This window comes from Macaca thibetana, chromosome 3, assembly GCF_024542745.1.
Source record: "Macaca thibetana thibetana isolate TM-01 chromosome 3, ASM2454274v1, whole genome shotgun sequence".
In the NCBI taxonomy this organism is placed as follows: Eukaryota; Metazoa; Chordata; class Mammalia; order Primates; family Cercopithecidae; genus Macaca; species Macaca thibetana.
The window spans coordinates 18,067,119-18,081,058 of record NC_065580.1 but is presented as its reverse complement, the minus strand read 5'-3'; the positions used below and the strand labels follow the sequence as shown (position 1 = coordinate 18,081,058).

At 40.6% G+C, this 13,940-nt stretch overlaps 2 protein-coding genes across 8 annotated transcripts in view; one reads left to right on the top strand and one right to left on the bottom strand.

Annotated features, from left to right (window-relative positions):
* The window catches only part of AGK (acylglycerol kinase), a 985,672-nt gene that overhangs the window by 244,969 nt on the left and 726,763 nt on the right, over window positions 1-13,940 (top strand). The window lies entirely within an intron of this gene.
* Window positions 1-13,940, bottom strand: part of BRAF (B-Raf proto-oncogene, serine/threonine kinase) — a 202,331-nt gene that overhangs the window by 183,431 nt on the left and 4,960 nt on the right. Inside the window, exon 1 of one of the 7 annotated variants that reach the window (XM_050782238.1) lies at window positions 2,889-4,123. The exons of the other annotated variants lie outside the window; for them this stretch is intronic. Coding sequence (XP_050638195.1) covers window positions 2,889-2,891 — 3 coding nt within the window. The 5' untranslated portion in view covers window positions 2,892-4,123. Of the gene's footprint in view, window positions 1-2,888; window positions 4,124-13,940 lie in introns of those variants that run through there. 7 annotated transcript variants of the gene reach the window in all.

The window sequence follows — 13,940 nt, the reverse complement described above, 5'->3', positions numbered from 1 at the left end:
TACTGAGATTACAGGCATGTACCAAAGTCACTTCTTTTTTTTTTGAGACAGAGTTTCACTCTTGTAGCCCAGGCTGGAGTGCAATGGTGCCATCTCGGCTCATTGCAACCTCCGCCTCCCAGGTTCAAGTGATTCTCCTGCCTCAGCCTCCTGAGCAGCTGGGATTACAGGCATGCGTCACCACACATCGTTAATGTTTGTATTTTTAGTAGAGACGAGGTTTCACCATGTTGGCCAGGCTGGTCTTGAACTCTTGACCTCAGGTAATCCGCCTGCCTTGGCCTCCCAAAGTGCTGGGATTACAGGCGTGAGCCACCGCACCCGGCCCTAAGTCACTTTATAAGAGTCTTTTGTTCTTCAAGTTTGTCTCCAATTCTTTAAATTTAACAGTGATTGTTTTAAATCCATCTGATATTTGCAACATTTGAAGATTTTATAGATCTATTTCCGCTCTCTTTTTATTCACAGTGCCAACTGGATGCATGCTTGGTTATTATTTTTCCTCTTTAAAAACTTACTTTTAGGTATATGTACATAAAGAAACCTACACAAATTTTAATTACATTCCTGAAAGAATTCTACACATATATTACATATTATATATATCTCAGGTAATTTTGCTTGCTAATTTTTTTATTTTTACTATGTTTGATTACTTGCGACAATGTACTGTTCACTGTCCTTGAAAAATTACTGGTAGCAATTTCCTGGAATGAAGGGCCTTTCTCCACAGATGATTTGCCTTTCCATCTGCCAGGCCATGGAAGTAATACTAGTCTGAAATCAGTAACCATGATAAATGGCTGGAGGGTCATTTATCATGGAGGGTCCCTGGACCACCCAGACACAGCAAACCTGTAAGGTAAATCACTGTGAAGACTAAAACTGTGGTCACAACTTGAAAGGTTTATTTTTCTTAACTTCCTTTTCCTCTTCCTGCTCCATTCAACCTTTCCTACAATCACCTGGATATGGGAGTGTGTAGACAGTTTAGTTGTTTCATCCTTAACCTAACGATAGAGTCATTGGGGTCCTATCTAAAATTGAGGTTATTCTTTTTGACTGTCACTTCAGATGAACTCTAGGCCTTGATTTCTGTCCTCTTCACCCCAATGGTCCACCAAAACCAAAGCCCAACTTATACAGATTCGCAACTGCCCTTAGGGCAAAAGCTACTTAACCCACTTATTTATTTGGATTATTGTTTATTCCTACAATTTGGCCTGGCAGCTCCCCAGTATCTTTTCAGCTCTGTAATTGCTCTAAGTTTTCTTTCTTTCTTTTTTTTAAATACTGTTTCCAAGAATTTTAGTTGTTTTCATCAAAAGGATTCATCTGAATAACCCAGTTCTCCAATACTGAAAACAGAAATCAATTTCTCCTTTTTACAACAACTATTTTGTACATTCTCCATACTATCCTTCAATGTAACTCAGAGGCTAGGCACAGTGGTTCACGCCTGTAATCCCAGCACTTTGGGAGGCCAAGGCGGGCAGATCACCTAAGGTCGGGAGTTCGAGACAAGCCTGACCAACATGGAAAACCCCCATCTCTACTAAAAATACAAAATTAGCTGGCACGGTGGTGCATGCCTGTAATCCCAGCTGCTTGGGAGGTTGAGGCAGGAGAATCGCTTGAACCTGGGAGGCGGAGGTTTTGGTGAGCCAAGATTGTGCCATTGTACTTCACCCTGGGCAACAAGAGCAAAACTCTGTCTCATAAACAAAAAATAAATAAATAAATAAATAAATATAATTCAGAGATAATCTACCTTAGTGCAATTTGATAATATTTAGGCAATTACTATAATAAATAACATATTGAGGGTTGTTTATACATATATGTAACAAGCACTGTGACTGTGGCAGTTACAACTGCAGACTGAAGAGTATCTGGGTCACCAATACTGCACAAGTGACACTGCCATCAATTACGTGATTTTCTAAAGCAGTGGAGTACCCCAATAAAGTTCTGAACAAAAACTTCAACATTCCTCCAATATTGTGGTAACTGAATTCCTGAAAATCTTAGTGTATATTAAAGGTGCCTCAGTTACAGTGAACCGAGATGGTGCCACTGCACTCCAGCCTGGGCAACAAGAGCGAAACTCCATCTCAAAACAACAACAACAACAAAGTGCCTCATACATAAAATGGAGTTACCGTCTATGCTCAGATCAATATGATCACTTTTTTTTTTAAACCTACATCATCAAAGTCCAGCAAAGTCATTCTAGGTCATGTGGTGATGTGGAACAATTCTTAAACATGCAAACTGTCCTGAACATTGTGGCATGGCTGACTTCCCTGATCCTTTCTCATCAAATGCTAATAGTGTCCTCTTCCTCCATCTTTGTAACAACCAAAATACTTCCAAGGATTTCATCCCATTGCATACAATATAAAGTGCATTTTTTTGTCAGTCTATCATTTTCTACAAGCCAGTCCCATCTAATTTCATCAAATTTTATTTCATACAATTGGCTCAACTATAAACAGCTCATTCTGTTTCTTAATCAAAACTAACATATGTATTTCCAACTCCAATTCTTTGCAAATTCTATTCCCGCTGCCTATTACATCCTTTTGTCTTCCTTCTACCTACCTAAACTAAACCTTAACTTCCATCAAGACCTCACTAACCCATAACAACCTCCCACGTCTTCTTGATCTGTCATCCAATTTGGTGCTTAATCACGTGCTGCCATATGCATGATTTGTCTCTTCAATTAACAGTGTTATTGTTTATAAGGCTTTTTTCCCCTCCAAATGAAATCCCAAGCACAATTCCAATATATTAATTTATGAAGTAGAACTGCTTTGGCTGAAACAGAAATTGCCCACCTACCCCCACAAACCAGAGCCTGGCCACTTGAGTTTCTTCCTTACCATGCCCAGTTCTCAGATCAGTCCTTGAGGTAATCTTGCAACACCCAATTTTTCAGTCCTAAAGGGGAAAAAAAATAACCTTTTTTTTATTGAGAGGGTCTCGTTCTGTCACTCGGGCAGGAGTGCAGTGGTGCGATCATAGCTCACTGCAGCCGTGAACTGTGCTCAAGCAATCCTCCCACCCTCAGCCTCCCAAGTAGCTGGGACTACATGTGGATGCCACCACACTCAGCTAATTTTTTGTAGAGACAGGGGCTCGCTATGTTGCCCAGGCTGATCTCAAACTCCTGGCTTCAAGCAATTCTCCCGCCTCAGCCTCCCAAATTGCTGGGATTACAGACACCAGCCACCACATCCAACCAAAATGCTAACTTCACAGGACTGAAGAACTCAGTGCTGTGTAAATCAACATAATCTTGAAAACAAACTGAAAAGCTATGGTTAAAGACAGAAATCTAGAGAAGAAAACTGCCATATTCCAGGTGAGTTATAACTATGCAGGCTAAGAGTACTGAAAAAGAATTTGGTCATTTAAGTAGTAGACTGTACTATTGTTAAGCAATGAGAAAATAAGTATGAATCCCACACACTCTTGACTTTGAAGGGGTCTGGAACTGCACTGATCAAAGCAGTCACTAGCCATGAGACTAGTTAATTTTAAATTAATTAAAATGAAATAAAATGTAGTTCCTCAGTCCTACTATGCAAATTTTAGGTGCACAGTAGCCACACAGATATGGCTACTGTCTACCATTTTAAGACGACACTGAACGTTTCCATCATCACAGAAAGTATGACTGAACAGTCCAGGTCTAGAGGAAAAACAAATACCTATCAACAAAAAAAAAACACAATACAATACAGTGAGCAAAACAAGGTAAACCCTGGGCTTCTACAAAAGCACAAAGCAGAGGCATCAACTAGGGCTTGGAAAGAGGTTAAGAAAAACTTCCTAGAATAAATAGTAGGTCAGCTAAGTCTGGAAGGTTTGGAGGGTGGGAAGGGGGAGGAAATCTGTATTTCAGGTGGTAGGAAAAACATGAACAAAGACAAGTCAAATTTGGAGAGTGAAAGAAAGTAATGTTGAGATTATGTTATTCTACATAGAAAAACCAGTAAGTATTCGATACTTAGTATCTTTAAAAAGAAAATGTTTTTAAAAGAAAAGTAGTTACCAGACTGCTCCAAATTTAGCTTACATTCATGGCAGGATAGTGGCAGGTACTTCATGAAGGAGTAATAATTAATATTCTATTTCCCAATGATTCCATGTTTGAGTCCAAATGAAAATGACTCACATTGAGCGTTTAAACTGCCTGGGCAAATTACATTTAACTCTGATCTGAAGATCAGTACCAGAAAGTTAGGAGACCCATAATGCTGTCTAGACAACTCATAAAATAACTTAATACTGCCATTAGCCTGTAGTCCTGGCTACTCGGGAAGCTGAGGTGAGAAAATCACTTGAGCCCAGGAGTTGGAGGCTGCAGTGAGCTATGACTGTGCCACTGCACTCCACTGTACTCCAGCCTGGGTAGCAGAGTGAGACCCCGGTCTCTTAAAAGAAAAAAATTGCCCATTAATTTTACTATTTGTTTCCAGTTCATTTATGCACCCATACTTCTGCGGAGCTACTTTCACATATCCCCAATCCTCATTCTCGACTGATAACCTCAAGTCTTACCTCACTGAAAAAACCCAAAGCAACTGGAAGAGAATGTGTACAGACTCCACCAATCACATCAACCTTCCTAGCAGCATTTGTATCCACATACTCTGCTTTATGGCCTATTATCATAAAGTATAGACGCTCCTACAGAAAGCCAATCCTTCCTATTTATACACTAAATCCCTTTCCCTCTTGCCTCTTCTAAGACAGTGCTTCAGCAATTCTTATCTCTCCCTCCTGAAATGTTTTACTCTCTAATGGCTTATTCCTATCATCATATGCCCTTATTTTTCTTATCATTAAAAATTTATTGACCCCACTTTCCTCACTAGCTCTGACCCCATTTCTCTGTTCCTCTTTACAGGATAATTCGTCACCATCTTTACTTCCCCTCCTCTTCTCTCTTAAAATCACTTCAATCAAAACATCTCCTTCAATATTTCACCTCAATGCTCTACTCTTATCTAAATCCCAGGACCTCCACTTTGTTAACTCCAATGATAAATTCTTAGTTTTCACCTTACTTGACCTAGCAGTAGCATTTTTTACAACTGACCACTCTCTATTAATAAACTTTCTTCATTTTATTTCCTCCCTCACTGGTTGCTCCCTCTCAGGTTCTTCCTCTTTTTTCCAACTTTGGATCTTTTCTTTTTCCTATCCACATTCATTCCCTTGATGAGCACACATTAGCTTCACAGCTTTAAGTATCATCTAAATGCCCAAATTTAAGGCTGGCTAATGGTTATAACACGCAAAAGGTAAAAGGATACAAACATGACAAAGTGTATTTCTTAGTTATCTAACAGTACTAGGAAGCTGAACAGGTTAACAGGGTGGTCCTTATGTACACGACCATTCAGGAATCTAGGCTGAGTTTTTGGACACATGGCTTCCAGCATACTTCAGTAATCATCTCAGTTCCAGATGCCAGCCTGACAGAAGGAGAAAACAGGATGATGTTTGCACGGGCCAGACCTAGTACTAGCACACATCACTTGTGCCCATATTCCATGAGCTCGCATTCCACTCAATCACATCACCACACCTAACGCAAGGGAAAATGGTGTCTAGATGTGTATCTAAAGAAAATGAGACATGTATTACTGTGAAGAGTCTCTGCCACAAGGCCTCACTCCCAAACTCCTGACTCATCCATCCAACTACTTACTCAGTATCTTAAACAGCTAATAGATATCTCGAACTTAGAATGCCCAAAACTTAATTCCTGATCTGCGCCCTTCCCATCCCCCTTCACACCATTTTCTTGCATATCTCACATCCAATCTATCAACAAATCCTGTTGAATCTACTTTCTCTTTTTCTTTTTTTTTTTTTTTTTTGAGAAGGAGTCTTGCTCTGTCGTCCATGCTGGAGTACAGTGGCACAATCTCGGCTCACTGCAACCTCTGCCTCCCAGCTGCCTCCCAGGTTCAAGTGATTCTACTGCCTCAGCCTCCCGAGTAGCTGGAATTACAGGTGCCTGCCACCACACCGGGCTAATTTTTGTATTTTTAGTAGAGACAAGGTTTCACCATGTTGGCCAGGTTGGTCTCGAACTCCTCACCTTGGGTAATCTGCCCACCTTGGCTCCCAAAGTGCTGGGATTACAGGCGTGAGCCACTGCGCCCGGACGAATCTACTTTCAAAACATCCAAAATCTGACTGCTTCTCATTATTTCTGCTCTCACCAATACGGCCTAGATAACCGAAAGAGATCATTCCCTGATCTCCTAGTTTCTACCTTGCCCCAGCAACTTTGGCCTCCTGCTATTTCTTAAATAGGCAAGGCACATTCCTGACACAGAACCTTTGAACTAATTGGTTTATCTGAAATACCTCCTCCTCCTTTCTCAAGTTTTTGCTCAAATGCCCCCTTCTCAGGTGAGGCCTACCCTGACCTCCCTATTTAAATTGCTACCTACCCCCATCCCAGCCCTAACCTGTTTAACTTTCATTGCTCCATAGTACTTATTACCTTTGAACATACTATATAATTTCCTTTCTGTACGTCTAAGGTTTCTCAGTCCCATCCCCCAATATACACACACACACACACCCCTCCACTGGACAGTAGCTACATAAGGGTAGAGACCTTTGTTTTGTTTTCAAGTGTACTACCAAGCACCTAGATCACTACCTGGCATATAGTAGGAAGTCAAATATTTACTGAATACATGAATACCTGTTGTCCTATGAAATGACTCAATACAAAAGTCACCAATGTAGTTTTGGATGAATGACAAAACAAATGTTAATCACAGCTTTCTTTTTTTTTTTTTTTGAGACAGAGTCTCGCTCTGTCACCAGGATGGAGTGCAGTGGCGAGATCTTGGTTCACTGCAACCTCCGACTCCTTGGTTCAAGCGATTCTCCTGCCTCAGCCTCCAGAGTAGCTGGGACTACAGGCACGCGCCACCACGACCAGCTAATTTTTTGTATTTTTAGTAGAGACGGGGTTTTCACCATGTTGGCCAGTATGGTCTCTATCTCCTGACCTCATGATCCACCCACCTCAGCCTCCCAAAGTGTTGGGATTACAGGCATGAGCCACTGTGCACAGCCAACCACAGCTTTAAAATACCAAAACACAAGTCATAATTACCAGTTTTCATATAAATGGAAAAGTCTTTCTACTGTTATTAAGAAAGTTTACAGCCGGGCGCGGTGGCTCAAGCCTGTAATCCCAGCACTTTGGGAGGCCAAGGTGGGCGGATCACGAGGTCAGGAGATCGAGACCATCCTGGCTAACCCACTGAAATCCTGTCTCTACTAAAAAAATACAAAAAAACTAGCCGGGTGAGGTGGCAAGAGCCTGTAGTCCCAGCTACTCGGGAGGCTGAGGCAGGAGAATGGCGTAAACCCGGGAGGCGGAGCTTGCAGTGAGCTGAGATCCGGCCACCACACTCCAGCCTGGGCGACAGAGCGAGACTCTGTCTCAAAAGAAAAAAAAAAAAAAAAAGTTTACCTCTTTCCCATGAATTGCTTACTGAATACATGAATCAATATGTTGCCACTTCATGTTTCTTTAAGTAATGTTTTAAAGTAACATTAATAGAATGTAGTTAACACTGAAACAGTTCTAGGACAATCATCAGTCCGACATTAAGAACTGCCAAAAATGTTAACTACAGCCCTGTGCTAAGCATATTATTGCACATTCTAAAAAAAAGAACAAAGACTTCGAAAAGGAAATTTTTACATATATAGTATTTATCTTTTGTCTTAAAAATCAACAGAAAACACTATAATTTTGTGAAGGCTTTTACATTTTCATCATTTCACTTTATTTTCATACCACTCCTATGATCTACTTAACACATGTGGCCTACCAGAAGTTCAGTGCACACCACAAGGAGGGGGAGGAGGATCAAGAGATGCCAGTGAAAGGCAAGCATTCAACTGAGTTCTCATGTATAATGAAACTTACTTGCGATATGTGACTTACTGTTAGTATGAGAAGGCATGTGCAGGAAGAATATCAGTGGAATAGAATCCATGTTAGAGGCAATCTTGTAAAAACTAAAGGAAGATGAACATTTTCTGTGGCTCTAGAATAGGAATAGAAAGACTACTCTGAATCATAATCTCTTCCCTATTTGATGTTCTCTGACACTATTCCCATGGAAGTATATATTAATGTGTGTAAAACAAAAAATGTTCTGAGTTATTTAGGAGTAATTATCAATAGCACTTTATCTTTTTACAGTAAAAAAAAAAAAGTTATGAAGGCAATAACTGCTTGCTAGTCACAGAAAAGATGGGAAATTTTCATGATGGGAATTAAGTCACCTTCATAAAACATTACCAGAAATTAGGCTAACAAGAGCTCTATAAAAATAATCAGCCAGGCACGGTGGCTCACACCTGTAATCCCAGCACTTTGGGAGGCCGAGGCGGACAAATTACAAGGTCAGGAGATCGAGACCATCCTGGCTAACACGGTGAAATCCCGTCTCTACCAAAAATACAAAAAATTAGCCGGACATGGTAGCATGTGCCTGTAGTGCCAGCTACTCGGGAGGCTGAGGCAGGAGAATCGCTTGAACCCGGGGTGGAGCGGAGGGTGCAGTGAGCCGAGATCACGCCACTGCACTCCAGCATGGACGACAGAGCGAGACTCCATCTCAAAAGAAAAAAAAAAAACATACCTACTTAAGACTTAATTAAAATTTTACAGCTGACACTAATAATCTCCTTTAATATTAAAAGCACATCTATAAGCCCAAACAGAAATTTATTTTGCAAAATAAATGGTACAAGGTACAAAATACAGTTTAAAAATATCAAGTCAATTGAGAAACAACACCAAGCAGTACATTAAACTGTTTAAAATACTTGAAAGTAAGTGACTAATTCAAAGTATCCTAACATTTTATTTTAATTAAGCAGTTCTAAAACTATAAAGTAAAAATTTTCTGGTGTTATTAACTTAAAGGTTATATATTTAGTGCAAGAAAATACATAAAACAAAAGTATTCCCCAATTTAAATATAATTAAAGGTTTTTTTGTTTTTGTTTTTTGAGATGGAGTTTCGCTTGCTCTTGCTGCCCAGGGTGGAGTGCAATGGCACGATCTCGGCTCACTGTAACCTCTACCTACCAGGTTCAAGTGATTCTCCTGCCTCAGCCTCCCACGTAGCTGGGATTACAGACATGCGCCACCAAGCCCGGCTAATTTTTTGCATTTTTAGTAGAGATCGGGGTTTCTCCATGTTGGTCAGATTGGTCTTGAACTCCCGACCTCAGGTGATCCGCCCGTACTGGCCTCCCAAACTGTGGGATTACAGGCGTGAGCCACCATGCCCGGCCTACTTAAAGTATCTTTTAAAGATATCCGCACTTTTTTACTTTTTAAAAACACATTAATTTTGGAACAATAGTTAAAAATAGTCTGCCAAGATATTGTATTACTCTCCCTGAAGTGCAGTTTCAAAATCGGCAAGGTGAGGCTGGGTGCGGTGACTCATGCCTGTAATCCCAGCCCTTTGGGAAGCTGGGCCAGAAGGATCGCTTGAGCCCAGGAGTTCAAGACCAGCCTGAGCAACACAGCATCTCTTCCAAAAAAAAAAAAACCCAAGGATTTTAAAAAAAAAACTCGGGCCAGGCGCGGTGGCTCAAGCCTGTAATCCCAGCACTTTGGGAGGCCGAGACGGGCAGGTCACGAGGTCAGGAGATCGAGACCATCCTGGCTAACACGGTGAAACCCCGTCTCTACTAAAAAATACAAAAAAACTAGCCGGGCTAGGTGTCGGGTGCCTGTAGTCCCAGCTACTGGGGAGGCTGAGGCAGGAGAATGGCATAAACCTGGGAGGCGGAGCTTGCAGTGAGCTGAGATTCGGTCACTGCACTCCAGCCTGGGCGACAGAGCAAGACTCTGTCTCAAAAAAAAAAAAAAAAAAAAACTCTGCAGGGTGACCCAATCAAACTGGAATGATACTCCTTGCAACATGATCAAAAGCTTGGTCAGTTTCTACCTTCCCAATTGTCACCTGACCCTCTACTAGTCAGGTATTCCACACTTCTTCTCTAGAAACATGTGTTTCCTGATACTTTGTTTTTAAATTATTAAATGGAAATCATGATGAGAAACATCATTTTACACTGTAGGGACATTCCCTGGGCTAACCAGTAAAAAACTATTACCAGTGCAATTTAAAACAAAGTAAAGGGGCCCTATGGGCCCCACTGAAAAAGGTAGAAATATGACCAACTATTCCATACGCCTTTCCTTAGCAGAAGCATAATGATTTAATGATGCCTCCAAGATTAATAAAGATACTAATTCTGAAACATCACAGAACATGACATAGGTTTCAAATGAAAGAACTCTTCTAAAGAAGATGGAGAATAACACATTGTAAACTAGTATCTTTCACGGCCTAATTGACACTTCCGGTGACTTTTTCTGGTGAATAAACATCTTAACATATTCACTTTCCCCTATACACATTTTGATTACATCTCATAATTTTGCAACATGGTAAAAAGGATGTGATTGACTTTTCTGTGCAACCTACTAGAATATCTCCTTTACTTCTTATAAGGAAATTAATTTTGGTTGCAACTTTTACCTGCCACTTTTCATGAACCTCACCATCACATAATTCACGATACAGATATATTAACTATATACTGAAGGCTTAAGTATTTTAGGGTAGAAGAAACCTTTGAAAATCTGATTAAAATTATGGGTCTTCTCCTTCCAAAAGTATGATAATGCAAGAAATTAAAAAGTCAAAGTTCTAAAAATCTTCTCAACTGGACCTACCTAATTTTAAATTTAACTATAAAGCTATGGTAATTAAGGTAGTAGGGTATTAGCCTAAGAAAACACATACAGATCAATAAAACAGTAGAATCCAAAACTCACAAGCATAAGCAATTGATTTCAATAAAAGTGCCAAGATAATTCAAAAGAAAAAGGTTAGTCTTTCTGATAAATGTGAAACAATTGGACATCCATATGTAAAATAATGAATGAACCTTACCCACTGCTTCACAATTGCTGGAGTGCAATGGCGCGATCTCGGCTCACTATAACCTCCCTCTCATGGGTTCAAGTGATTCTCCTGCCTCAGCCTCCCGAGTAGCTGGGATTGCAGGTGCCCACTACCATGCTCAGCTAATTTTTATATTTTTAGTAGAGAGGAGGTTTCACTATGTTGGCCAGGCCAGTCTCGAACTCCTGACCCCAGGTGATCTGCCCTCCTCGGCCCAAAGTGCCGAGATTACAGGCTTGAGCCACCATGCCCCAAACCACTGATGTGACTTTTATATGACTCCATGTATAAGACTTTCTGGAAAGGGCACAACTAGAGATCAGACCAGTGTTTGCCAGGGGCTGAGGGTAGAAGATGAAATTGAGTGCAAAGAGGAACTAGGAGCTGGGCTTGGTGCATGTCTGTAGTCCTAGCTACTTGGGAGGCTGAGTATGGAAGATTGCTTGAGCCCAGAGTTCAAGTCCAGCCTGGGCAATACAATGAAACTCCACCACTCTCTCTCTCTCAAATAAATAAATTTTGTGTAGCAATTACGAACTTTCTGTAGACCTCTAACCTACAACTTACTTTCAGAACTTCTAATATAATATATGTAGTCTCCCTTAGACCAGGAGTCAGAACAGTTCAGCCCATGAACTGGCCAACTATCTGCTTTTGTATAGCTCACAAGCTGAGAATAATTTCTACATGTTTAAGTGGTTGAAAAAAAACAAAAGAAGATTTTCATGACACATGAAAATGATATAAAATTCAAATTTCAGTGTCCTGAAAATGACTACTGGAACCCAGTCAAACTCATTTGTTTAAATATTGTCTATTAGCTACTTCTGAGCTACAACAGCATTGTTGAAGAATTGTGAGAGGGACTGTATGTCCCACAATGCCTAAAATATTTGCCATCTGGCCCTTAAGATTGCTGACCTCTGCCTTAGATACAAGTTGTTGAAATTTTCTACACAGATGATACCCGAGAAGATTTATGCCAGCACAAACCTCTCTTCCATACATAGTAGCTCTAAAATTTTTACAGCCATAAAACTCTTTTTTCAAGGAAACTAACATGTAAAGCAGATAAATGAAGAACTTCAATAGTTATGGTATAGAGCAGCACTCCCCAACCTTTTTGGGACCAGTGACCAGTTTCACGGAAGACAATTTTTCCATGGACGGGGGCACAGGGGGTTTCAGGATGAAACTGTTCCACCTCAGATCATCAGGCATTAGATTCTCATAAGGAGCACACAACTAGATTCTCATAAGGAGCATACAACCTAGATCCCTCACATGCACAGTTTGATAGGGTTCATGCTTCTGCCGCTGATCTGACAGGAGGTGTAATGCTCACTTGCCTGCCACTTACCTCCTGCTGTGTAGTCAGGTTCCTAACAGGTCACGGACTGGTAGGTACAAGGCTGTGGCCCAGGGGTTGGGGACCCCTGGTATGGAGGCACTAAACAGAACCCTGCAGTAACCTCTGAAGAAGGTCCTTGAAACCCCAAAACAGTGTTTTTCAAACTGCCTGTTGCAACCAATTTGGTTGTCAATTTAATAAGCTGATTTTATGACTGGCACAAAAAAAGAATAGAACATTATAGAAAATCAGATCACCTCATATCTAGTAAGGCTTTATTCACTAATTCTTTCACCAAATATTTTAGTACCTATGTGCCAGGTACTATTACAGATGAAGATGTAGAAAGTACAAAACAGACAACAACAGTTTCACATATGTATTAGTGCAATTTAAAATTTTTATTCTTGCCGGGCGCAGCGGCTCATGCCTGTAATCCCAGCACTTTGGGAGGCCGAGGCGGGCAGATCACGAGGTCAGGAGATCAAGACCATCCTGGCTAACACGGTGAAACCCCATCTCTACTAAAAATACAAAAAATTAGCCGGGCGTGGTGGCAGGCGCCTGTACTCTAAGCTAGGCAGGAGAATGGCATGAACCCGGGAGGCAGAGCTTTGCAGTGAGCCGAGATAGCGCCACTGCACTGCAGCCTGGGTGACAAAGCGAGACACCGTCTCAAAAAAAAAAAAAAAAAATTATTCTTTACAGCGATAGAATGCTTTTGAAAATTTCTCATAGAGCTCTGGCGTAATTTGAAAACCACCGTCCCATAGTACATTTGTCCCAAAAGTGCTGTCAGAAACTGCAGCTACATTACAAGAATGAAAACGATGTTTTATTTGATGTTACAGAGCTTCCAGAAGATATAAAGTTAATTGAGTTCAAAGCAATTTTCATATTCTGTATCAATTTTTATATTCTATATCACCAGGGCCCAGAAAAAGTAGTACTGGGCATCAAATTCCCTCTATATGTATAGTCTTGATACGGGAAGGAATAACAGTTTTTTTGTTTGTTTGTTTGTTTGTTTCTTAAGCCCAAGAGAAAACATGGACACAAAAGTAATCTCAGAGGGTAGAGGGGAAAAAAAATTGCTTAATGTTCGGGTGGAGACTGTATTAAAGAGTTTCTTCTGATTACCATGCTAATTAAGTATGTTAGTGATTTAGGTCGGAAAAATTGAAATTGAAAAATAAAAACATGGCAATAAAAACAAAAAATTTAAGAAAGAAATGGAACAAATGAGGCTATATTTTTCTTCTTATACTAACATGAAGTTATCTATAACCCTATGATTTTAAAAAGCACTACTTAACACCTTAAAAACAGAAAAGCTCCCAAATAGGCCCACCTATTTTGAATTCAGAAGTTCTACAACCAAGCTTTTTTTGCTGTTGTTGTTGTTGTTGTTGAGGCAGCGTCTCACTCTGTTGCCAGGCTAGAGTGCAGTGGCACAATCATAGCTCACTGCAGTCTCGAACTTCGGGGCTCAAGTGATCCTCCCATCTCAGCTTCCCAAGTAGCTGGGA